The 26877-nt window shown below is 33.0% G+C and overlaps 2 protein-coding genes and 1 long non-coding RNA gene across 4 annotated transcripts; 1 reads left to right on the top strand and 2 right to left on the bottom strand.

The window, feature by feature from the left end:
* Positions 1-4247: 4247 nt before the first annotated feature.
* LOC122586485 (calcium-dependent protein kinase 18-like) lies at positions 4248-11863 on the top strand. Its single transcript, XM_043758468.1, has 12 exons — positions 4248-4860; positions 5852-5982; positions 6130-6171; positions 6497-6608; positions 6757-6835; positions 8962-9131; positions 9228-9354; positions 9443-9558; positions 9646-9753; positions 9868-9930; positions 10620-10793; positions 11390-11863. The coding sequence occupies exons 1-12, from the start codon at positions 4441-4443 to the stop codon at positions 11540-11542; spliced, it is 1695 nt and encodes a 564-aa protein (XP_043614403.1). The 5' UTR covers positions 4248-4440; the 3' UTR covers positions 11543-11863.
* A 3545-nt stretch (positions 11864-15408) lies between these two features.
* LOC122590069 lies at positions 15409-16309 on the bottom strand. The gene is made up of 2 exons (XR_006322394.1): positions 16074-16309; positions 15409-15966 (listed from the first exon to the last, which is right to left on the bottom strand). It is a non-coding gene; the product is annotated as an uncharacterized LOC122590069 (long non-coding RNA).
* Positions 16310-18352: 2043 nt separating this feature from the next.
* On the bottom strand, positions 18353-22087 carry LOC122589652 (transcription factor bHLH121-like). 2 transcript variants are annotated; one of them, XM_043761972.1, is made up of 5 exons: positions 21704-22087; positions 20003-20124; positions 19601-19728; positions 19055-19516; positions 18353-18958 (listed from the first exon to the last, which is right to left on the bottom strand). In XM_043761972.1, exons 1-5 carry the CDS (start codon positions 21778-21780, stop codon positions 18830-18832), a joined length of 918 nt encoding a protein of 305 aa, XP_043617907.1. In that variant the 5' UTR covers positions 21781-22087; the 3' UTR covers positions 18353-18829. The 2 variants fall into 2 exon arrangements, with proteins under 2 accessions (XP_043617907.1, XP_043617906.1); XM_043761971.1 differs by having other exon boundaries at positions 20003-20127.
* Positions 22088-26877: the final 4790 nt, after the last annotated feature.

Consider the following 26877-nt stretch of genomic DNA (forward strand, 5'->3'; position numbering starts at 1 on the left):
TTCCTTCTGTCTGACTACTTGACTCGTCATGTAGATCGAAAAGAGTTTTAAGTAACGTAAACCTTTCGGGATAAATTCAATCGGAAAGGTAATGCCCTGCCCACAGTCGTAATGTGTTTCCATTCACCTGAAATGGACATTGGAGACCTTTATCATTTAGTAGTTTCTTATTAAACACCGACGATGATTATTATTATTATTATTATATTATTATTATTATTATTATTATTATTATTATTATTATTATTATTATTATTATATTATTATTATTATTATTATTATTATTATTATTATTTTATTTTATTTTTTAAAACAGCGATAGGTCAGACTACGGGTATCCAGACTGGATACCGAGGGCCTACCCGATCCCCTCCTCACGTCCGCTCCACTCGGTAAATTCAACTCGCACGCTAAGAATATAGGCTAGTAACAATGCTCGAGATGAGATTCGAACATGTGACCTTTGTTACAACATCCGAGGTGTCCAACCACTGCGCTAGCAATGGAAAATGAATGGATGTTGTTAGGTCTTGCAACACCAAAAAGCATAGCAAATCCTAAATAGTATACGAGCAATTATCTCAATCCTGATCGCTTGATGTCCCTAATCACCACTTATTTTTATATAAACATTTCCATGCTTTAGGATATATTATTCTCTATAAAAATGCTTTTAATCAAAGCTTCCATGCATTCTCTATAGTCCATGCATGCCCCTAATATATGTTTATATATCGCCAATTCGCCATTATGTTTGAAAATTATAAAAAGATGAAATCAAAAAGTTTAAACATCATAGATGTTTTTACATGTTTATGCAAAACATGTTTCTCAAATGTATAATTGTATAAATATATAATTAAAAATAAATAAGAATAAGTATATAGAAATATAAGATAACATGTTTGTTTCAGTTTGATTTTTGTTCGTTGGTTATTGCTAGGTAAACCAAAATGGAAATGATAGTTTTATTTTTAAGAGGAAGTAGAGTCGGTGACTCATTAGTAAGACTTTCAACCTCAAAAGAATCCACTTGAGTTCAAATCTTACTTTTCAGATCGATTTGTGATGATGAATTATTAGAAATTTTTTCAAAAGTCTTGAATTTCATTATAGATATGTATGTGATTTATGACTAAAAATATGATAGAATGTCGTTTATGAAAAAATGTTTCAATTTTCAAAAAAATGAAACAAATTTTTTAAAAATGTTCCATTTTCTATTCTAATCTTTTGTTTTGGTTACTCATCTTAAATTAATTTTCTTATAATGGTTAAAATATTACACCAGTTTTATTTTAAACTTAAAACTATCATAAATGTTTATATTAAGATTATTTAAACCTATCATTTCCTAAAAGGTATAAACATGTATTAAACAGGCTAACCTTACATAGACTCATCCAAGTTATTTTTTAGTAATAAAATTTTGGATGCATGAATACACACACCCAAGTAATAGAAATAAAATTTGATATGATTAAATATATGGGTAAAGAACATGTGCTTTAACAACTCACCCAATGAATACAAAAGTTAGTAGGTGGAACTGTGGTACTACTAAAATAAGATTTTAATAAAATTATCAAGACACAAAAAAATATACAATCAAAGACTATTATAATTTATACCGTTTGAAAAACGTATTTGTATTGTTTATGAAATGAAATATGATTGTTTCCATTTAAATATGCTTGTTATATAGGGTAAGTAAGAGGAAACTCATTTATGTCCAGTACTCTATTAATATCAACATATGCAAGCCATATAATACATGTTCAAGTTAAACAATTTTTTCAATATTTATGGTTGAACAAATACTTAAATATTAGAGTATTGTTCAAGTTGTATATCCCTTTCTAATAATGGATTGAGATCATATTTTTTTAAGTGAATACTATACTCGTATAGTTCAACTATTTTGATTCCTTTGTCAACACTAATCTATAAATAAACTTCCATTCACATACACATAACATGAGATATTAAGAAGACAAAATCAAAATCACTTTTACTTAAAATCAGTCAGTGGCTCGCTGCTTGAAATGACATACATTCACAATTTTAAAATGAGCAAATTATAGTTTTTTTTTTTTTTTTTACAAATCACCCATTTGAGAATTTTATTACACTAGACAAAGATTTTCCTAAGAATAAATGTGTTTCCTTTTAGTTAGAGTTATAATATATCAAGGAACTTGATCTAAACTTAGTTAAAAAAAAAGAAATTAACGATGTGAGACCAGTATGATCAATGACCTGGTTGTTATTAGTGAGTGATCATACTGATCAAAAACAAGTTGTGAGTACCCAAAATGATTGGTGGTGATTTGTTAACCTTATTTTTGTGAATTCGATGTAAGGGTTGAGAAAGACGACCGGGCTTGCAAATGGTGCTCTTGAGACTTCTATTCAACGATTTGTGTGAATGAAGAAAAAAATGGTGGTGTTTTTTGAAAAAAGAGAAAAAGTAATTCTCAATATTGTCTTCCACATGTTTTGGGAATACTGTCTTCAACGGTATATGATGGAGGTTGATATGTAAACGACCTTACCCTTACCAAAGGTAGAAAGATTGCTTTTAAAGTTCCAACAACGGTAGAAAAGGACTTCCAGCCTTACTGAACACGAGGATCGAACTCTTGACCTCTGTCTCCAGTGGTAAAGGTTCCAACCATTTGATCAACCATGTTGATTGTGTGTTTGAAAGAGAGAGAATGAGAATGTCTTTCTCAAATCTAATTTTCTATTTTAGCAAATCTTGAGGTATTTCAGATTTGAAACATATAAATAGAAGGAAAAAAAAACACACCTAGATATAAAATCTTTGATCGAATCAAAGGTTAGAGGTTGATAAGAGTTTTTTAAAGATAACATCGATTCCGTAATTTAATGTCACATGATGACTTGGCCTTGTAACCACTTGATTATTTGGGAGGAACATTACGGGAGAATTGAAATACTTTTGTGTAAAAACGGATTATGGTGTTGTGCCTTAACTGGTAACAAACTCTCTAAAATTATTTCAAAGTGATATTTGTATAACTTAAACAAACGAGAGAAAAGTACTCGTGCGTTGCAGTGGTGATGAAGGTGACCGTGATGGTGGTGATGTATGGCGGCGACGGTGGTGACAGTGACGGGTGATTATGGCGAGCGGAGATAGCGGTGGTGGTGGCGGTGGAGATTGGTGGTGGTGGCGGTGGCGCCGGTGAGCAGTGAGAATTATTGATGTAATGTAATATGACTATGATGTATGGTATACTATGCATTAAAATGTATACATTATTGAAACTTAAAATTAATATTTAAATTTTAAATTTAATGTTGAAAATCAAATGTAAATTTACAATATAGTATAAATATGTATTTGGGGGTATTTTTAGGATATTGAAAAAATTGATTAAATTTCTAAAAATAGATTAATAGTTTATAGGGATTAGTTCCCTCGAATGTAAGAAACTTTGAACGAATGTCTATAGTAGGAAATAACTAAAACTGTGTGTATTGTATGTAAACAACTTTGAAATAATGTTTATTATATGTAAGAATTTCGTTTCAACCAATTACAATCTGACAAGTGGCACCTGTATATGGTTGTCACGTATGTTTTCTTACATACAATAAACATTGTTTCAAGTTGCTTACATACAATACACATAACTTTAGTTTTTTCTTACTATTCCAGGAAACTAAGCACTAGTTTATATTATAAGGGCCTATCAAATAGGCTCAAACAATTATTTTTTAGAAATCGAATACATGCATTACGATATCCCGACATTGATTTCTAATCTTGTTACACACTCATATTCCCCAAAATCTTTTGAAACAATACAAAGTGACTAAAATCTTGAAACAATGCATCGAGTATACGACATCTAAAAAAACAAATGGGAAGTGAAGGAACCAAGGAAAAAGGCAACAAATGTAGATCCACATTCATGCTTTCCAAACTCTTTGGGAGGTGTTCACCGTAAAAGTCCAAGAATCTAATTTTCCTCTTTATTTACAAAAGCATGAAAAAAGCACTTTTTTTTTTTGAAAATTATAAAGAAAAAGCTATTGACAGCCAATTTAATTACCAAAATCTTTGTTGTAGTCCTCAAAATAAAATAAAATAAAAGTCTATTTTGAGTTTTTGACCATCCCCACTATCTTCCTTTCTCCTCTCTTTCCTCCTATCTACTTCAAACTTTCCTCATTCTTTATTTAATTCTCTTCAATTATCAGTTTCTTAATTTCTTCTCTGTTTCTCATTCACATTCACACTCTATATGTATACATTTAACACATTTCCCTAACTCCACACACACACACACACACTTATTGACTTGTACATATACATGGGATGAAATATATATACATCAATCCCATCAAAACCCACATCAAAGATTCAAAACCCATATCAAAGATTCAAACTTTTTGATCATACAAGAAATGGGTAGCTGTTTTTCAACCACCAAAATCAGTGGTTCCAACAGTAGTGCACCATCAACAACCACCACTGCTGCCACCGTGGTCCACCACCCACCCCACCCACGGTTAACCACCACAACTGGCACCACATCATCCACCACTAATAAGCATCATCATCATGATGGTGGAGGTGGGTCTAATTTTAAGAATCAGAAAAACCAACATCAACAAAATAAAATGAAAAACAAAGGTGGTACTTCAAGGAGACAAAATGGTGTGATTTCATGTGGAAAAAGAACAGATTTTGGATATCTTAAAGATTTTGATCAAAGATATACAATTGGGAAATTGTTGGGTCATGGTCAATTTGGGTATACTTATGTTGCTACTGATAAAGTCAATGGCGATCGTGTTGCTGTTAAGAAAATTGACAAAAATAAGGTAGTCTTTTTCGTGACTTTTTTTTTTTTCTTAACCTTCGGTACAGGTATGACTGTCTTGATCCTCATACTCTGCGCTTTGCCGAATTGGGTATCAACCGAGATTTACAAGCATGTTTTTTTGTTTGACTCCTTTAGGTGAAATATTCTAAAACTTATGTGTAGTCTTTTTTTGACTTTTTAGATTGTTGTTTGTTGACCTTGAATAGTGGAAACATCAGTCTAGGATTTGGTTTGTAGAATCATAGGATGAAGGGGTTTAATGATCTAGTGAATTTAAAGGCTGTGTAATTCATTAAGACTGGTTTTAGTGTTTATGTCGGTTCTGCAAATATCATGGTTTAGATAGTTTGGTTTGTTTGTAGAATCATGTGATCAAGGGGTTTGATGATTTAGTGGATTCAAAACTTGTGTAATTCCTCTTGCCCAACAAGGGTTTGATCCTCATGCCTCTGGAGATAGAGGTCAAGAGTTCGATCCTCAGCAAGGCCGGAGGTCCTTTTCTACCTTTGGTAGAACCTGGAAGCAGCCTCTCTACCTTTGGTAGGGGTACAGCTGTCTACATCTCAACCTCCCCCATACACCGTCGAAGACGGTATTGGGACCCAAAACCCGCGGAATACGGCATTGGGAGTTACTTTACTTTACTTGTGTAATTCCATAAGACCGGTGTTAGTGTTTATGTCGGTTCTGGAAATATTAAGGCTTAGATAGTGGTTGCTGGAGTTGTCCTTTGGTCCGTCCTGCAAAGAACAAGTAACTCGGTTTACAATGATTTTTTTATATGGTTTTCAACTTTGAATATAAACTTATCTTGAAATCTAAACTCTCGTCAGAATTGCAGCGATTGGTGTAATCCCATTTGGTTAATGAGTGTTAAAGGTTCTAAATTTATGATCGGGAAATTATGGTTTAGTATTGTTTTTGTATCAATGATCTAAGTTAACTAAGAATTTGCCGGTCTTAATTTAGACAATTCCTTTTGTGATTAGATGATTCTTCCGGTTGCTGTTGAGGATGTCAAACGAGAAGTCAGAATATTACGAGCCTTAAGTGGTCACGAGAATGTGGTTCAGTTTCACAATGCATTTGAAGATGATTCTTACGTGTATATAGCTATGGAGTATGTTTTGCAATTACACTGCATTTTTTCTTTTTTTGAGTTCAATATTTCATTAGTGGTTTATGTTCCCTTGTAACCTCATCAAGATGTGGATCTTGAATTTTCACCTCTATCATATGGTAAAATTTGTTAAATTTTCCTTTCCAGGTTATGTGAAGGCGGTGAATTGCTGGACAGGATATTGTCAAAGTAAGAACTCCCATCTTTCTATAAATAGTCTATCATGTTTGTTTTAGAAAGAGATATCTTTTGGATTTTGGGTCAAGGCGGCTGGCGGTTGCTTTTCCTCTTATGTTCACATAGATGGTGAAACAAGTTTACTGCCAACTCATTCTTATTATTTAGTTGTTTTGTTAGACTGTAACCTTATCTTCTGCATATTATAAAAAATTAAACATAGATATCAACTTTAAGGCTAAATTATAGGCTGTCTGACTTCACAAGGCAAAGCATGCCCATTTATGAATCTGGAAAAATGATTTGGTACTTAACGTGAACTTCCTTTTTTTTCCAGGAAAGACAGCCGTTACACGGAGAAAGATGCTGCAATAGTCGTAAGGCAAATGCTTAAAGTTGCAGCTCAATGTCATTTACATGGTTTGGTACATCGTGACATGAAACCAGAGGTATCAACAAATAAAGATTTGTGATTTCCGGGTGATGACAAGTAACTCGTGAAGGTCAATAGTCAACTACGGCCACACGGGATTTCTTCCGTTAACATATGCTCATAGGATGATGCTAACCTGGTCTACGCTTTTTTATATATTGTAGAACTTTCTGTTCAAGTCACCTAAAGAGGATTCACACTTGAAGGCTACAGATTTTGGGTTGTCAGACTTTATAAGACCGGGTATGCTCACTCTTTCGAGTAACCTTTTTTTTTTTTTAACTGCCATACCGACACTAGTTGGACAACATTCTCCCTTAGTATTTCATTTCTTTCATGAAATTACAATGCTGGACTGTCACTTGCAAATCTTTGACTATCTGTCAAAAATCTTACATGACACAAGAAACAATACCTTTCGAATCATCAAAACTGCAGCTCGTTCGTCGTTGTTAGATGTCATCTTTGATATCAGGGCACATTTGGTAGTGAGAAATTTAGTGAAATTAAATGAGGCTGGGAAAAGAAATGCAAAGAAATGAAATGCCTGAGAAATTGGATAAGTACCATTGTTAGGTAAAGACTAACGACAAAGAATTCACTTGAGTAATTAGTGGAAATCAATTCTTTTGTTTGGTTGTGACAAATAAAGAAATGCAAATGGATTTTGATAAAGATAGTGTCATTATTATTGTTAGTATTTTCTCACATGTCTTGTACGATCAAAATAAAAATAAGTGGAGGCTAATGAGACAAATACTAGCTAAGCTTGCCCACAAAAAATAAAAGGTGGATCGTCATCATAATCTATATTATCGCAATTCAAGACTTGCGTATATGTTTTCTTGGCCTGTTTTCTTCCATGGTATGGATTATGGAGCTATAGATAGTGTCGAAAGTTACACCAAAATTGATGATGATAAAAGAAAAAAGTATAGAGTACGATCAGCTCTTTAAATTTAATGGTACCCTAATCATTCTATCCACGTTGCTGCTAACCCACAACATGTTTGATGGTTCATTAAAAGGAGATATCCAGACTTTGGCTTTTAATAGGGTTGATGAGCAGCGATCTTCATCGGAGCAACCGTGGGATGAGAGGGTTGAGGAGAATCAGCCATCAAAAGGAGAGCAGCTGCAGGAGTAGGCCTTGAAAGATATTAATTTGGGTGAAGAATGTGACTGGCATGTGACATTGTCTATCTATACCTCTTGTTTTAAGCTAATTCAATTCTCCGATAAAAGACGCAGATAAATATATAGTTAACAAATCCAATTTCTCTATAAAAGGACTGGAAATCACAATATAAAAAACTCCTTTAATGGGAAATCAATTTATCCTTTCTTTTCATTTCATTGACTTACCAAAACAAGGACAATGAAATCAATTCCATTTCATTGGTTTCTTCTTTCTACCAAACACCCCCTGAAGGAATCCTTAAAATTGATTTATGTTTGCAGAATTCTTTTATATTTAGCATGAGTATAGGGTCTGCTAAGTATCTGATGAAGTGATGAACAGTCAAACATTGCAAATTTTACAAGCCTGAACTCATATAGTAGTAATTACCTTTTATAGTGATTACTGTGAGAAACGAGGAAAGGAACTGAACTTTCATAAACATCCTGTAATACAATGATATGATCCCACATCGGCTAAGTATGAGATTGGTCGGTGGTTTATAAGCTTAGGTGTCCCCTTCTCCTTTGAGCTAGCTTTTGGGAGTAAGTTCTACACCTAGCTTATGACATGATGCGAGCCTATTATGAGATGGTTTCGTATCAATTGGTATCAGAGTCAGCCCTACCTTTTGAGGTTCCAACGCTCGGAGTGGTGGCCTATGGAGTGGTGGCTTGGACCCAAGGAGAAGGGTGCCAACCGTGACTAACATAGCCGTGACCAACGAGGATGTTGGCTCTTCAAAGGGTGGGGTATTGATATGATCCCACATCGGCTAAGTATGGGATTGGTTGGTGGTTTATAAGCCTAGGTGTCCCCTTCTCCTTTGAGCTAGCTTTTGGGAGTAAGTTCTACACCTAACTTATGACATGATGTGAGCCTATTATGAGATGGGTTCGTCATACAAAAAGTATTTTTCTCTGAGCAAAAGGAGTAATGGGCCCAGGTCATAAAATTAAATGCTTTATTGATGATGAAGCAAAATCTCTCTTGACTTGGTTCCAAATATTAGTTAAGTATTTGATACTATTTCAAATACTTAATAGTATCATAAAAACACATTATTTCAACATTCCATCTCTCCTTTTTCTTGTATAAATGTACAATTCTATGAAAACTTTCATTTTCCTTTATTATACTTATTATTTTTGTGACTTTATAGCCTCTAATATATCATTGATTAATGCAGGGAAGAAATTTACAGATATTGTTGGTAGTGCATACTATGTAGCTCCTGAAGTTTTAAAACGTAAATCAGGTCCTGAGTCTGATGTATGGAGTATAGGTGTAATCACATACATTTTACTTTGCGGGCGCCGACCCTTTTGGGATAAAACTGAGGATGGCATTTTTAAAGAGGTATTTACTCGGATAATTACATTGGTCTATTCCCAATTCTTTTTATAATCTTGGTCTTCGTGTTATGAATTGAATGATATCAATTTAAATTAATAGGTATTAAGAAACAAGCCTGATTTTCGGCGTAAACCATGGCCAAGTATTACACCCAGTGCCAGAGATTTTGTGAAAAAGTTGCTCGTCAAAGATCCTCGTGCAAGGCTTACTGCTGCTCAGGCACTGTGTATGTTTTTTTTATTCTTTTTCCAGTTACTTCCATTGTTGCCACTTCTTTTTATGGCAATATGTGATTATTTCTTCCTAAATTACAGCACACCCATGGGTTAGAGAAGGTGGAAATGCTTCAGAGATTCCTCTTGACATTTCTGTTCTATCAAACATGCGCCAGTTCGTGAGATACAGTCGCCTGAAGCAGTTTGCTCTACGGGTAAATAGCTTATTTATTTCCCCTTTTTTCTTGATCACCCAATCTTGTATTACAGAAATGTTATTAAAGCTCAAGATTGTGTGACAGGCATTGGCTAGCACTCTTGATGAAGAGGAGCTGTCTGATCTAAAAGATCAATTCCATGCAATTGATATAGATAAAAGTGGTGCAATCAGTCTTGAGGAAATGAGACAGGTATGTTGACTTTACATTTTTTTCTTGTAACGACTAAGCAAGCAAATACTTTATTATATCTGAAATCTATTCTATCCATTGGAATTTACTAATTTGGCTTGGTTTTTTGTTTAGGCCCTCGCTAAAGATCTCCCATGGAAGATGAAAGAATCACGTGTTTTGGAGATTTTAGAAGCAGTAAGTCCATTTCTTGAACAAACTAGCATGTGATTACAATCATAATCATCCCTTTAGGCGCTTTCATGGGTGTTATTCTGGTGACCTGAAAGTAACATGTATGTTTAGGGCGTTTGTGATTCTGTTAAACTTTTAACATTGGGAGAACCCTTTAATGAAGTTCAATAAATGTCGACCTAAATCTATGCTTATATTGCTGTTAATTTTCACTTTGGTTACTCACTTACCAGTTAACCCTCTATATGCAAAAGAGAGACCTGTCTAGCTTGCTTCCAGGGCAATTGAAAATCTTCACTATCTCATTTATAGGAAAGTATTTTGTTCCATGTTTGAACTCAAGTCATGAAAAGGGGTTATGAATTTTTGACAATTAGCTAGAACTTACTACTTTTATGATAAAGGAAATTTTGGATATTTTTATTTAAGAAACTGAAATATTCCCCGTTATGTTGATCATCAATTTCTTTGATCTAAAACCCAACAGCATGTGTCGGACACATAGTTTAAACTTCCCGTTATTTAGATATCAATATCAATTTTAAGTTGAAGATCGGTCATATTGACTTCGAAACTCAAGTTCGTGTGTTCAACCAATTCAATGAACTTACGATCATAAATTATTTTAAGTTACTTTCACTTCATCTCTACATCTTCTGCTTTTTATGGGTTTATCCGTTTGTGTGATGCAGATTGACAGCAACACGGATGGGCTTGTGGATTTTACAGAGTTTGTAGCAGCTACCCTCCATGTTCATCAATTAGAGGAACATAACTCTGTAAAATGGCAACAATTATCACAAGCTGCTTTTGAAAAGTTCGATGTAGATAGAGATGGATACATAACTCCAGAAGAACTTAAAATGGTACGCCATCTGTTTGATGATAATTGTAATTGCTTTGTTATTAACTTTGCAGGTCAATTAAACAAAATTATAGACTTAAAGGCCATAGAAATTTTGCTACAAACATCACTCTTGAATTATTCTTTTTGGTAGCAATGTGCTATGGGTTAATCTAATCATTGCATTTTGTATCAGAGTTTTTAACAAAAATGCCAATTCTTTGTTGAAAACTAGTCTTATCGATCGCAGAGTAAAATACTCTGTATCTTTCATCTCGTATGCAGACTATTACTTGAAGTTGACACAAGTCGCATTAGCTTTTAGTCATTATGCCCTTCTTGCATTTGACTACCCCATGTCAAACAGTTTTAATATCAAATTGAAATCGGGATGCATTTTGTTATAATTTCAGCACCAACTTTTTTTGGTCCATAACACTTATCATTAAATTCATGCTAAGCATCATATATGTCTTAACATTTTAATAAAAACCATATAAAGTATTCCAGTTGAAAATTATCTAAGCCCATGAAAAACAAAACTTTGTAACTATTCTTTCTATGTTCTACCAAACCTTGCTACTTCAGCTACTTAAGACTAGTTGTTGGCTTTTGCAGCATACGGGTTTGCGAGGTTCAATAGATCCAATTCTAGAGGAGGCTGATATGGACAAAGATGGGAAGATTAGCTTGCCAGAATTCCGTAGACTCTTAAGAACTGCAAGCAACATCTCTAGCCCGACTGCACGTAAAGGCTTACCTAAACTATAGATGAAGACCAAAAAAGAAACAGAAATAATGAGAGTTAATGTTTTCAAGTGTGACTTGGTTTTCTTTTTGAGTGAAGAAACTTGCAATCATATCCACCAAGATCTCAAAGCTACAATTTCCATAAACCTCAACATGATTTTTCTTATAACAATGAGAAGAGAACGAAGTTGCTTCTCAAACCGAGGTTTATTCAAGTACATCTTATGTATGCAAGAACATAGTTAAATAATAGCAATATTCAGTTTTCTGTGTGTCTATAGTTGATTAGTTTCCATTATTTTAGGTCCAGCAAGTAAGCAATGCAAGTAAATATTTCTTTTCTATGTTTTGTATCATGGCGTTCGTTGTGATTTTGAGTAGCATGTAGCCATGTACTTGTTTGAAGATGCAGTTTCGGCATTTATGAGAATGTGTAAATTACACTCAGTAGCCTAGTAGGTATCGTATGTTGTATGATGTACCTTATTTATAGTAGTATCATTCCAGCTCATCAAGACAAAGTACTAGTCAAGAGTCCCAGGGCCAACTTTGGTATGCTGAACATCTTTGACCAAGATTGTCTTCCAAGTTACACAATGACTCTGGAGTCTGGGCCCCAATATTCACCTTACCATAGCAAAAGACTATTGCAGAAAATTGAGGAATTGAAGGTCTAAGATTTATACCTTGTAAGATAAGAGAATATATAAGAAACTGGGTTGGAACCCGAACCCGAAACTGGTCAACAACCGTGTTTGAGCCAAGCCGGTGGTTATTAACTGGTTTGGGTTTTCGGTTTTTGTTGCAGGTTGAGATTGGGTTCGGTTTTTATTAAAAAAACCTGGTCAATACCTAGTATCCAAAACCCGTTTTAAACCGGGTCAGGTTGGTTTATTATTATTATCCATATTATTCTTTATATTGTGTTATACAATTCAATGTTAATATTGGTCATTTATAATCATATCATCACCGTCGCCGTTATCGTTGCTGCATTGCACGGGCATCAATCTAATACATATAAATTCTTTGTATAATTTTGTGTTTTTTTCCCATTCGTCTAACCGGTTCAATCAATTCAACATTTTTGGTCATCACACTGGTTTAACTAAAAAACATTGCATACATGATGCTATTTACACATAATTTCCTTGAGAAGAACTGAAAATTACCTAGAAGTAAATACTTTACGGTTCAACAATCAATGAAGCCATGAAGGTATTATTTCACTTAAGTTTGAAGCTCTTCGTCACAACACGTGTTTGCGGGTGCAAGTCAAATCCTCTTTTTTTTTCTTTTCCTTTTTTTTTTTTTTTTTTTTTTAAAGTTGAATTTTCATTTAAATTTTAATAATATGGGAATAACTATAAAGTTATATTATTAAACATTATCAATAAATCTTTCACATTCGTTTGAATAACTTTTCAAAAAATATGTTACGAAAAAGTGATTACTTTACATTTTTCTTTTCACTTGAGACATCGAAATAACATGGTTTTTGAGAAAGAGATGTGACGGTAAAATATGTCTTTAATTCTATTGTCTCAATGTCTTTTTTTATGGTTATCCTTTCGTTGTAAGAAGGTTAATTTGTCGTGGTCTTTATGGTGTAATAGTCCTATATATCCGATGTAATACTCTTACTACTTCAGTATTTTGTCGAAGTTTGTATCAATAAAATTTGTTGTTCAAAAAAAAAATATCATTATTATTATTTAATTATTATAGATTTCATTAGTAATAAAGAAAAGAAAATGTATTTAGACGGATAATGTGAAGTTTTCTTACCCACAAAATGCCTAAACAACAACTCAACGGTTAAAACTAGTTATTATACCCGCACATTGTTGCGGAAAATGTTTTTTTTCTGTTTAAAATTTAGATATAAACAATATATAATGGTATCAGTATAATATAATTTTTCGAACCTAAATTTAAAAAAATAAAAATAAAACCATTGATATAAATAATAAAGAAAACAAAACATATAAAAATAGTAAGAATAGTTAGATGTATTAAAACCAAAGAAAAAAAAACATGATAACTATATTAACTGACATTCTGACGACGATGATATAATATAGTGTCTTGTTTTAAATGTTAAGCGTAATGATAATGAAAATTAGTATATATAAAAAGCCATTATATATAACGATTAAGGGGAGAATAATCAAAACCAAATGCTTAAAGATAAAATTGTAAATATGTGAAAGTTGTTTGATAAAAATATAAGAACCTAAAAGTTTGGTATCAAATTGTTGAAAATGAAAACTTTTATATGGGGCAAAAGTTAAAAGACGAAAACTTTAGGAGTAAAACTAAAAAATGGCAAAAGTCATGTTAAAGCCTTAAAAGTAAAAATGTTAGGGACAAAGGTTTAATAGGTATTATACTTTAAGCTTAAAAACTAGTACATTTCATATTGGTTTTTAGTATATTTATAATTGTCACTCTAGGTATTTAGTTGCTCCCGACGCATCGTACAGGTATGGTTTTATTCTAGCTAATAGACAATGAACATGTAGTGTAAGGCTGACAATTTTGACACGGAACTTGTTAACACGATACGGCACGACATGTTCTTAACAGGTTTCGTGTCTTAACAGGTCCGGACCTGTTAAGACCTGTTAAAATTCGTGTCTTAACAGATCCGGACCTGTTAGGACCTGTTAAGACATGTTAAGATTATACATATATATAAAATACCAAGAATTGATATTATGATTTGATATATGATTTTTATAAGGTAATTGTTTATGAACTTTTGTAATGTAAGGATTATTGTTGCTATATAATAGTTGAGATTTGTAAGAGTTTTTGTACCTTTAAGGGGTTTTTTTCAATATTAGTCAAGAATTCTATAATATAAATGTTAACAAGTTCCTTAATAGGTTTTAACAGGTGCACATGTTAATTTTCATGCCGTGTTTGAAAAAAGTGACACGATTAGTTAACAAGTTGTGTTTGTGTTTGAGCTTAACAGGTTTGTGTCTTAACAGGTTCGTGTCTTAACAAGTTTCGTGTGACCCGTTATGTCAGCCTTAATGTAGTGTATACATCCCTACATGATTGGTCGGTAATGCGTTATTGCATGACATGAGCAAATATCCCACAGATTTAAAGATCCTTTTTTGGAATTTCCATGTTTTGGAGTCCATCAATATAAGCATCTAGCCATGTTAGTAGTGGGCTTAGCTATTTCTTGAATTTGGTTTTCTTATGGATCGGACCGGTTTTGTTGGCCTCCACCAAAACTGAACATCTATTAAACGACTTGGAAGTAGGAACTTCACTTTACTGAGGTACATTAATTTGTGCATATAATCAAACGCTAACATAAAAACATACGAAGCATGATTAAATGACTAGTAATGAAAAGCAGATAATAGAAAACAATAACTGATCTATTAAAACATGTATAAATACACATATAAATACACATATCTATCAAAACATGTATAAAAACACAAATCCTGAATTATAATCTTATAAATACAAAATTGACGAGTAATATAATGACCTTCAGAAGCATAAATGATCTATTAACTCAAGCTAATGTACTAAAAGTTCCATAATCATATAAACCATGCATAGCTGCATCCTGCAAACAAAACATCCAACAAACTTCAATATATATATGGTCCGAGGAAAAAAAAATTAAGATAAAAACCTTTGCATGACCAAAAATTAAACATGATAACAAAACCAAAATGAATTACTGCAAACATAATCACAAACATATGAAAACGAAGATCCTTATAGGATGGATAGAAAAGCTAGTGAGCTTTGCAGGCATTAACGCATCTATTAACATAAAGCAACCTTTTAAGTGGTTCTACAAGCTTCAAAATATCCTGATACATTAATGTGCTCGTACAATCCAGGTATAATTTTTTTAGAAAATTTTTTTACTTTTATTCACAACAGCCAATAGCCACCAAAATGGTAAGAGTATACAAGAATAGAGTTACATTACAGCGAAACTACTTTACTCGCTTCTATTATTATACCACAAAAAAACTAAAAGCTTTCACTTGTTGTAGGGTGTTGGTGCACCTTGAAGAGATCCTTGACCGAAAAAGAAAAATAGGGGAGAACATACACCAATGGGAAATCTTATACCAAACAGCCATAGCAACTTCGCAAGAACAAAACATGTGTTCAACTGTCTCGATCTCCTTGTCATACAGCCCACAGAACAGTGAGTTGAACACACAAATCCTTATTTTCAAAGCCATAAGAGTCAGGATCCAGTCCAACCCAATGATGATGTTCTATAAACTCATAAATGACCACATAGTTACTTAGTACCACCGGCTGGCCCGTTTTGCTACCTCTAACCTACATATAAATGTAGCCCTGGAATATCCTTTGACCATGTAACGATAATCAGTAAGCAAAGCATTGGTGAGGATGACATGGAGGTAACCAAGTAATATATATAGCTGTAAGGAAATAGTATAATTACTAGGTGATGACAGATTATTTTATGATGCACATCATACACATTAACTGGGCAATATAAAGTAAAAGGACCAGAGGTTAGAATTACCTATAAACGACTATTTGTCATACTTGACACAAGTTCATTTATTAACTCAGCAGCTTCTATGATGAAACAAGTACAAGTAGAACACAGATGCTACATATTACTTAATAAGATAAATACATGAAAACAAATATCACATGAACCCCAGTCTGAACAAATAATAAGAAGCAAAAATTGTTCTATAATCTCATAAATGAACACATAGATTCATTACCAAACTAAGAAAAGAAATGATGACCTTTACAACCAAAATGGGTCTAAAAATAACTCAAATAGTAAACATTTTTACCCTTGCATTTATACGATCAGATAAGTGAAAACATGTAAAAGTGAAAAGAAAAATATTATTGTGAGCAATGATTTTAGATCGATGTGATTATAATTTAATTGTGAGAAATGGATAAACCAATTTTCCAATATATACCTTTCTCAATTGATGGCGGCGGCGTTCACGGGTTTTAGTCAAGCCGGGTTCTAGCCCTTCAGCCCATGTCTCGTATAAAATATAATCAGGTCGGGTTATTTTTTATTTCTTAATTCTTTATTATTAACTATCGATAAATATTATTATTTTACTCTATTTATATAAAATCCAAAAGTATTATTCAACACATGTGACATATCTATTTATTTTATTATTTTTATTTATTATTACGTAGTATTATCTATCCCGGGCACGTGACACTTTGTATTATTGCTCGAATTTTAACATGTTGCGTCTCGTTTGGGTTTTTTTAGGTTTTGTTTGGATTCTTGTATAGTTTTTAGTGTCATGGTGTTTCAGCCCCGACACGTCACACGTTATACCATTTGGGGGAGAGAGTGAGAGTCGGTAATCTCGTTCACCGAGCGACGTCGGACGGTAACATCGTCGCCAGCCAAACACTGAAAGAGAGAAGCCCAAATTTGGTGTTCTTCACCGGGGAGAGAGGAAGCAAAAAGGAAGAGGGGGGGGGGGGGGGGGACGAACAGTGTGGAGTCATCCAACAATAAGTTTCTTTTTTGTTTTTGTATAAAAATGAATGGTGTTGTAGAGATTGTTTTTTGCGCAAAAGTTGTACTTTTTTATTTATAATGAGTTTATGTTTTGATTTTATGTATTAAAACTAAATAGAATAAAGAAATGATGAGATAGAGATTTGATGAAGTTTGGTGAAAGTTGCGTAGAAGTTTGATAAAGTTTGGAGAAAATTGAGGTGGAAGGTTTTTATTAAAAAGTGATGAGGTGGAAATTTGATACAATTTGGGGAAGGAGTAACCTTTCTCCCCCCTTATCATCACACAATTTTTTTTTATAAAATACAAATATTTTTTAATTAGTTTTTTGTTTTTGTCCCGTTGACCAAAAAACGAATAAGGTTCGTGTTCGTATCGAGTTGAGTATAAACCGGGTTTTGTACACCACTATTTGCGCTAGAAAGAATAGCTTTTATGTCAGAAAGCTTTACAAAGTTCAGAACTGGAACCTCCTAGCTTACTTTACGAAGACTATCATGATTTAATAAAAAAGTTGTTAAATTGGTTTGGTTTTTTTCTTATACAGTAGAACCTTTATAAATTAATACTCGATAAATTAATAACCTCGATAAAACTAATAATTGGACACCAATCAATAAAATAATAAGATAATAATTTTTTTTAAACCCTAAGGTAAAAATATAGGTCCCATCAAAACTATAAATTAATAATTCCTTAAATATTTCAAAATTTTAATATTGTTTAGTAAAAAATGAATCTATATTCACTTGGTTTTTTTTTTTTAACTTTATATCTATGTTGAATATATATTTAAATTTCTATATTGCACTTAAGAGTTGAGACATTGTCGCAATAAAAAGTTGTGAAGAGTTGTTAGCCGCTTATAATTTTCAAAAACTACTGTATCATCCTCAACTTCGTCATCAACTAAATTTTGAACAGTATCCATCACAAATTATTCAATGCTTTGAATCTCATAACAATCATTCTTTTCACCAGGATAATCTCGCAACTCATTCACATCCAGTTTTTTGCTAATAATGCATACCCGTAATCAAGTTCTCAAGCTCACAAATGTCTTCTCCATAGTTTACATCGTTGAAATTACTTGAGCCGATTAAATTCATGGAACAAATTTTATCGTGTTGAAAACAATTTGCTTTGGACTCTTATGTTATTTGATGTGTGAATATACATTGGATATGAAAATTTTAAAAGTGATACATGAACCTCTTTAAATTAATAATTTATTAATTTATTGATATAATAATATCTCGATAATTTAATAAAAAATCTCGGTCCCAACATTATTATAAAGATTTTACTGTAGTTGTCATTTTTGTGTTACAAAATGAAGCTACAAGTATTTTCCACCAATGAAAATTACACTGCATCTATCATTCATTGTATTTTGTCAAATACAGGGCATTTGAGTCCTTTCTATCGGTTCTTTGCCAAGGTTATTACATATTCAATAGTCAATATATATCTGTTTCAGGGAAAACATGTTTTTTTACCAATCCCCTCCTTCCTGACATATGTCAAAGACTAAAAGGGTGTCTAGCATCTCGTTAGCTTTGGGGATTTTTGTCTTTTTGAAATCGTATCTCTTGATTTTTCTCCAAAAGGGGAATCAATAACTTTCGAACAGCAAACTCCCCCACATTTTTCTGCGGCAGTTTTGAAATACTTGATCCGGTTTCCAAGTCAACTAAGGCCACAAATTCAAGGGGTTCTTTGGTATTTGGCTAGTGAATGGCTTCACATTTGGCGGCACCTGATTAAACCCCTCCATTGTTGTCCACCTCACTATTTGAAGAGCTATCTTGAAACCCCTGAGAAGAAGTGTATCTATTGTTTGAACAATCCCTTTTGGATTGTTTCCGTTTGTTATGTCCAGTCGATGAGTCCTGCACAAAAATGGAATTTGAACTATGTATATATGACATATATTGATATATACGGATATTATACCTCTTTTTTAGAAGGAAAAACAAGAGTTTTACCTGACAAGATCTTGACCCTGGGGTTTTAAGTTCTAACTCTGTTGCCACATCGACAGCATTATCACCTCTTTCATCATTGCTACCCCTAAACCGATCAGAGGAATTGCTTCTACATTCTTGTTTGCTTGAACTATATGAGGTATGTTCATATACAGGAATTGACTGATTAATGTGGGTGTTGGCTGTGTTGGGATATGGAAGAAAAGCCTGTGAGGAAGTAGGAACCGCACCAGGCATATTATGATTTGTGAAAAATGGAAACAGTTGCATTGAGACAGGGACCGAGGGGACAGGTAAAGCAACAGGAAATGAGTAGGGTGGTGGCGTAACAACTGAAGAATGGTCACCTACACCCCATGGGACCAAAGCCCCGATTCTTTGCTGATATTGTGCCTTGGCATTTTCTATATCGGAATTCAGAGACAATTTCTCCTCTTTGAGTTCATTTTTTTCCTGTGTCAGCTGTATCAAACAATGTCGCCCACTTAAGTAAATTAAATCCTAAATTAGCAGATGTAGTTGATATTTACGGTAATGACACATTACCTCACATGATTCTTCAGCTAGTTCTGCATATTCGGCTTTTAATTTGTTCACTTCAGCTGTTAGATCCTTTAGCACTTGGATGGTGTCCACAACGATACTGGCTTTGTCGTTTCTGGGTCTTTCTGGATCTGGTTATTGTAATGAGATACAAATACAATTAAACAATGTCTATTTTTCAACCTCTACATTTGCACGCTACATTTCAGTTTTATAAAAGCTGCAAGTCGACACGAAGATCCAACTCATGTACTATTTGAAATGAATTAGTGTTTTCTTATTGTATATCAAACTTATAGTATGGTCCAGCAATGAATTTTTTCAATTTATTAACCAGATAACTATTATTGATTATTGCTGTGAAAAAAAGTGTATGACATTACACTTTCTTATTAAGTTATTTACCTAGTAAGTTTCCCAACTCAGTGAATTGCTCATTTAGTCTGTCTCTCCGCAATTTTTCACGGTCAGCCTTCTGAACTTTTCTAGCATCATTTGCATCGTTTACTACCACTTCAATCATCTCCCTGCTAGGAAACCAAAACATGCTAGATAAGGTGATATACATAACAGCTACCATCTGACTAACCACTAAATAACCAGATGAAAGACATTGATAATCACCATTTAAGAAATGCATACTTATAATAGTACAGTATTATTAAAATATCAACTATAATATATAGAGGCGGTCTCCTTACCCTCGGGTAGAAGAATGACCGTCTACTTCTCACCTCCCCCATATGGCCTTTGACCGGATTGGGGATTGTTGTTGTATTTATACAGACGCATACATGAAAAATATATTGAACAAAAGATTTTTTCTTATCTATAGTTCGATATATATGTTGCTATAAACCTCAATACATGCTTATTTATATAAACAAAAATCATATATTGTGTGTTGACATATATGCATAAGAGCATAATGGAGGATGACCAAGGAGCGCCACATCACATTCATCATCATGAAGGATGGTACCTAAAGACAGGATGAAAATTTCGTATGGTTGGTCCTTGGGGAATGGTCGGTTGGTACCCTAAGGGCACACGAGGATAAGGCTTTCTCTGCCATTCCAAACCTTTGGTGGAAAAGGTGTTGAATTATCAAATCAATTGTGGGTCTCTTACTTGGTATGTTTAGTGCAGGTTGCATTAGATGGATTTGGCTTAAGGATTGAAGACTGAAGATCAAGGTGTGGATGAGCATTATTCAAGGTTGAAGAAAGAAGGACTTGCATTGCAAGTATTTGAAGTTGTCAAGGACTTGAGATGCATATCTACACCTATTTTGTATTCAAAGTCTTTTATGTAATAAATAAGAGTGGAAGGACCATTTATGTAACTTTGTATAGGGTTTGGCTATATATGCCAAACCCGACCACTGTTCCTCTTCACCACGACTGCAACCTCTTGTTACCGTTTGTAAAAACCCTCTTATTTTCGATGTAATCTTTATGATCTGGTCTTGTTTTTTGATACTAAAACTTTGATTCAATCTATGGCTAATTCGTTCTATAATCTTGTGTCGTGTGTCTATATTACATATATATCTATAGTTTTTTTACAAAAGGTGTCTCAACTCTCAAGTTTTAATGGGGCCTAAAGATACCAATAAAATGAGGTCTTTCCAATTAGAAAATGTAGTTGATACTAATTTATTTTACTTATCATTGATATGATATAGTACATTAATACTAGCTTTTTCTGATGCAAACTCTTAATTGTGAAAATCACCAATTATAAAAACCTTTAAATTTTGATATATAACAGTTTCTATTGACCGACACAACAAATCCAAAAAATAATAACAATAAACCCTTACACATAAAAGAGCCTAAAATGCTTTAGCAGCTTTACTCTCGAGACAAATCTCATAAATAAAGGGGAATGATATATCTACATCAAATTTTTGTCATCTACAACAAACGTAAATATCATACTGCACAATATACAACTGTATAAAGTTTGAATTGTTGTAAATGGCAAAACCTTGTTGTAGATTTATCACTCCACATAAATAAAACATTAAACATCAACATATAGTAACCATATCATATGCAGATATGAGATATGTACGTATATATATCATAAGTACAAATAAACCTGTGGTCATTGAGAATATATTGATGTTGGTGTTGGTGTTGATGATAAACTTCGAGCTTGGGTTTCCAATGATCCATTAATGAACTTAACTGCTTTAGCTACCACAAAAAGACGACAGTTTGGGAATTGACTTTATGGTTTTTTGTTCTTGTGGGTTTTAATTGAAATTACAATGGGCTAATATTGCAATTACCATTAGAAAACAAATATCATAAAAATAAAATAAATAAAGATGATGAACGAATGAATGAATGAAGAAGGGGAAGTGTGTCATGAGGCATTTTGTGTTGGCAAGGAAATGGACACCACCCGGATTCCATTGCTGTTAGTGATTCCATTTTTGTTTTTCTTTCTTTTTCATATGGAAATACATTACTTTTTCGAAACATGTGTCCTAAATTTCATTTGATAACACATGACACATGTGGGAAGAATATATTCACCAAAACTAAACTTTTCATTTATTACATCAATTTTCTAAGACTGCATTCTTGATTTTTTTTTTTTTTTTTTTTTTTTTTTTCAAAAGAAAAGAAATAGAAAGATATTTTGCATTCTTGAGTTTTTTTTTCCAAATGAAAAGAAAGTGAAGGGAAGGAAAAATCAAAGTTTTTTCCCCCAAAAGTTTTCTGGCCATTTTGGCCTGATTTGAAAGGAAACTCGTGGAAGTAGTGGTTGCAGGTGTTAGTTGCAGGTTTCCGGTGGTTGTTGCAGGTGGTGGTTGCAGGTTTCCGGTGGTGGTTGCGTGGAAGGGGTGGTTGCAGGTGGAAAGGGTGGTTTCCGGCGGTGGTTGCAAGTTTCCGGCGGTGGTTGCAGGTCTCCGGCGATTGTTCCGATTATTTTTCTTTCACTTTCCTTTCAAACTCAAGAATGACTTTTATAAATTTAATTTTCTATCATTTTTTCCCCTATCCAATCTTCCCCTTTCTTTTCTTTTAAAAAAAACTCAAGAATACACTCTAATAAAAAAAACTTTCATTTTATTTTAGAAAAATACTAGATGAAGTCGCTTAACATGTATAAAAATATTGTATCTTTCTATATGAAAAGTTTACCCCTTTGAATTTTATGATAACTATACAACTATATAATGCACCTTAACAAAATTCCTTAGTGCTTCGTGTAGAAAAATTCTTTATTTTATACTAAACTTTACTAAAGGGTTGTTTGGAATTGCGATTACTAAACAAATTTTGCGTTTTCAAAATAGATCATGCATTTGTAAAACTGCGTTTCCAAAACTGCGTTTTAATAGTTAATAATCACTTTTTCATACAAACACTTTTTTAAATTATTTGCATTTTACAAACGTAATAATCAGATAATTATTTTAAAACGCAATCACAAACACCCTCTAAAATAATGATATAATTTTCACCAAACTTCGTCAATTTTTCTAATTTCTACATATTTTTTTACAATATTTACTTTTAATAAATAAAATCACAAAATATATACAAACAAAGACATAACATTTCATTAAAAATTCAAAAGAAACATTTACAACACACGTAAAAAATAAGATGAAAAATAATGATATAAGTTGGTAAAAATATAGTGTATTTAAAGGGGCAAAGGTTTGAAAAGAAAAAAAAAAAAAAAAAAAACCTTGAACCATCAGAATTTGAACTTTTAATGGGCCCCACATGCATGTCCTTATCTCCCTCTTTCCTCGGTATTACTCATTGAATTCTTCTCCAAGTCTGAACACCGATCCACCGACGTTGGTAAACTCGGAACAGGAAATCAACCCAACCACCAAACAATAACTATTACTCGGTATTATTTTATAGTCATTATCAAATGCTGAGAGCCATCGGGGCATCTCAACTACTCAGTATTATTATTTTATAAAGTCGTTCTTGAGTTTTTATTAAAAGAAAAGAAAGGAAAAGATTGGATAGGGGGAAAGGATAGAAGATTACATTCAAAAAAGTCATTCTTGATTTTGAAAAAAACTAAAAGAAACTCGCCTGCAACCACCTCTTCCACCTACAACCGCCACCTGCAACCCCCCCTTCCCTGCAACCGCCACCTGCAACCACCTGCAACCACCACCTGCAACCGCCACCTGCAACCACCACCTGAAACCGCCACCTGCGACCACCCCTTCCACCTGCAATCACCTTTCCATTTTTTTTCCATTCAAATCAGGCCAAAATAGCTAGAAAACTTTTGGAGGAAAAACCCCTTCCATTTCCTTTTCTTTTAGAAAAAAAAACTCAAAAATACAAGAAGGTAAAAATTTATATACATTCCCTTTCCTTTCCTTTAAAAAAAAAGTCAAGAATGAAGCCTAAAGCCATCAGGGCATCTTCAATCGCTTTCATAAGCCCGAGATACCATTTAACAACCACTCAACAAATTATTCTAGGGGAAATCTTCCTGCACACCCGTTTAAGTTAAAAATAGAGTCGTCCTCAAATACGTATGTGTTTTTGTTTGTGTCTTGATTGTGACCATTAATATTTAATCTCATACACATTTTGAGAATCTGAATATATACATCATGCTTCAAAACTTGTACTATCTCAACTCTATGTATTTACATTTTTTTTCTTAAGAAAATTAGTTGTGTGGTAGTTGTCACTATTTGCGACGACTTCAAAGAAAAAAACTTTTTTTTTCAAAGAACGAGAAGAATCATGATTGAAAGCTCTTCATGGGGAGTTTCATAAACCATATGCTATGAAACTGAGTGAATTTGTGGAAAGTGAAATTCAATGCTCCATTCCAAGGAACTTGGGAGTAAAAGGATAAGCTTTTATTTATACATATAAACATATTTGAATTTGATGTTTAACAAATTTTATTTAACAAACTTTGTTATATCAAATTTTGTTAAAAGGTGGGTGGCCAGAAAAAGGGTAGTTAAGAATGGATAGAGACATAAGGTGGTGGTGTGGTGAAAGGTCATGTGTGATATTTGGAATTTTTGTAGAAAAAAAGGTATAATAATAATAAAAAAAAGTTAAAATATGATGAATAAAGTCAAAAATGTATATGACACTCAACAATCTATAGTTTTTTTCACTCAATATTCCTTGTTTATATGTATGTAGTGTGCTCTCCAACCTATAAGTTTATTTGAAGGGAGTGTACTCAAATAAACCCCCTTATTCTATTCTAATATACTCCGCACTAAATAAATATATTGAATTTATTTTCCTTCTAACCCAACATATCGAAACTTAATTTTTCCATACCCTTAATATTCAATTAAAAAACATTATAATAATAACAAAGCATTATATTAAATTTATAAAAAGTATAATAAATATCAAAGCACTAATACAATAACAAAAATACTAGTACATAGAAAGTTACCAATACATTAAAACCTTAAAAGTACTAACAGCACATAAAACTGTTATTTACAGACATATATATATATATATATGTAAAAAAGACATAAAAAAAATTGTAAATGCTAATACACTAAAAAAGTTTACACATATGTTCAAAACTTAAAAACAACTATAAAAATTATACACATACATTAAAAAAACGTTATAAATAAGTTTATAATAACCGGTCCTCATGTATTTGCGGATTGTTTTTTTTTTTGTTGAACGTTATTGCTTTGTGGTCGTTCGAAGATAAGATGGCGGTGGTCATTTGCAAGATTTCCAAAATTTATTTTGATGGTTTTTTTGCATTCAACGCAAATCATTTTAAGATTAAGTTCTTCTTTTCACGCGGCTTAACTGCTAAGCCGAAATTTAAGACTTGCTTATTTATGTTGACTTGATCATTGATGTTTTAAAAAAATTTAACACAGGCCCCACCAAACCCGACCTAGGCTCTTCCCTTCAGGCTAAAAGAAGTGGGGGCGCTCCAAGTGGCATGAACCAAGCCGATTTTGCCAGCTAGTTGTCGAGAACACCACCCGAGTCGGCCATCCGCTCTTCCAGCGATAACTCTTACCTCTTTCTCTGTTATGTCTTTTTCTTTTATCTTTCTTTCATTTAAATATTACCCTCAACCACCACTTGTAAAAAGGCTTAGTGGCTCCACAAACAATTTTCTTAAGCTACCCATGTAACCCCCCAAATGCCACCTGGCAATTTAAATTAAAATGTTCGATTATTCTATTGGGAAATCATGGCTGCTATTGAATGCAGTCATATTAGATTTAGTGATGCAAATCTGGAGGACATATTGTTTATTTATTAGTTAAAAGGCTTAGATTGTATATTTTCTTTAAAAAACCCTTTGTTGCGACCCATTGGCGTCTTATATGGGTTTTGGGTCTTAACATCCCAACAGTATATATAGGAGCCGCCGATGAGGTTAACATGTAACAGACCTTACTCTTACCTTTTATCTAGGTAGGTAGACAACTTCAGGTTCTACCTAAATGGTAAAAAAGAACTTATGGCCTTTGCATGTAATGAGAATCCAAACATCTCAACTTTGAGCCAATGTGTTTACCACTAGGGGTGGGTACGGTTCGGTTTGGTTCGGTTTTTGACTAAAACCAAAAATCGAACCGTTATAATTCGGTTTTTGAAAACTAAAATCATTGAGTTTCAGTTTTTTCGGTTTGGGTCTATTGCAGTTCGATTTTTCGGTTTTTAACCACTTGTGGTTTGGGTCAAATTGAGATTGAAAAGTTTATAAGTTTATACCCTATAATTACACCGTAATTAATTTTAACAAGTTTTCAAAACAATATTAGTAACAATAACACTACAACAATGACAACAAATCCATAAAAGTAAGTTGTACAAACTTCAAAGAAATTTTATATATAACTATTTATATGTTTTACGCGTTGTTTAGTTATACAATTATTAAAGCAAATCATCTTGTAGTGTATTTTTACTTAATACATATAAATGATATTATTATATACACCTAAAAATGCAAAAACATATTTACCAAAAATTAATAATAAAATGATATAAATATAAAATAAAGTAAACAATATATATTTTTGGTTCGGTTCGGTTTTCATTAGAAACCAAAACCGAACCATACTTTTCGGTTTTTAGAAAACCAAAACCAATTGTTTTTGGTTTTTCGGTTTGGTTTTTTCGGTTTTCATGGGTTTTTCGGTTTTCGGCTAGGTTTTTGCTCACCCCTATTTACCACTAATATACAACAACAACAACAACTACAACGAGACCCAATCCTTGGGCGGGGTATGGGGGAGATGATTTGTAGACAGT

Source organism: Erigeron canadensis, chromosome 2 (assembly GCF_010389155.1).
Source record: "Erigeron canadensis isolate Cc75 chromosome 2, C_canadensis_v1, whole genome shotgun sequence".
Classification (NCBI taxonomy): Eukaryota; Viridiplantae; Streptophyta; class Magnoliopsida; order Asterales; family Asteraceae; genus Erigeron; species Erigeron canadensis.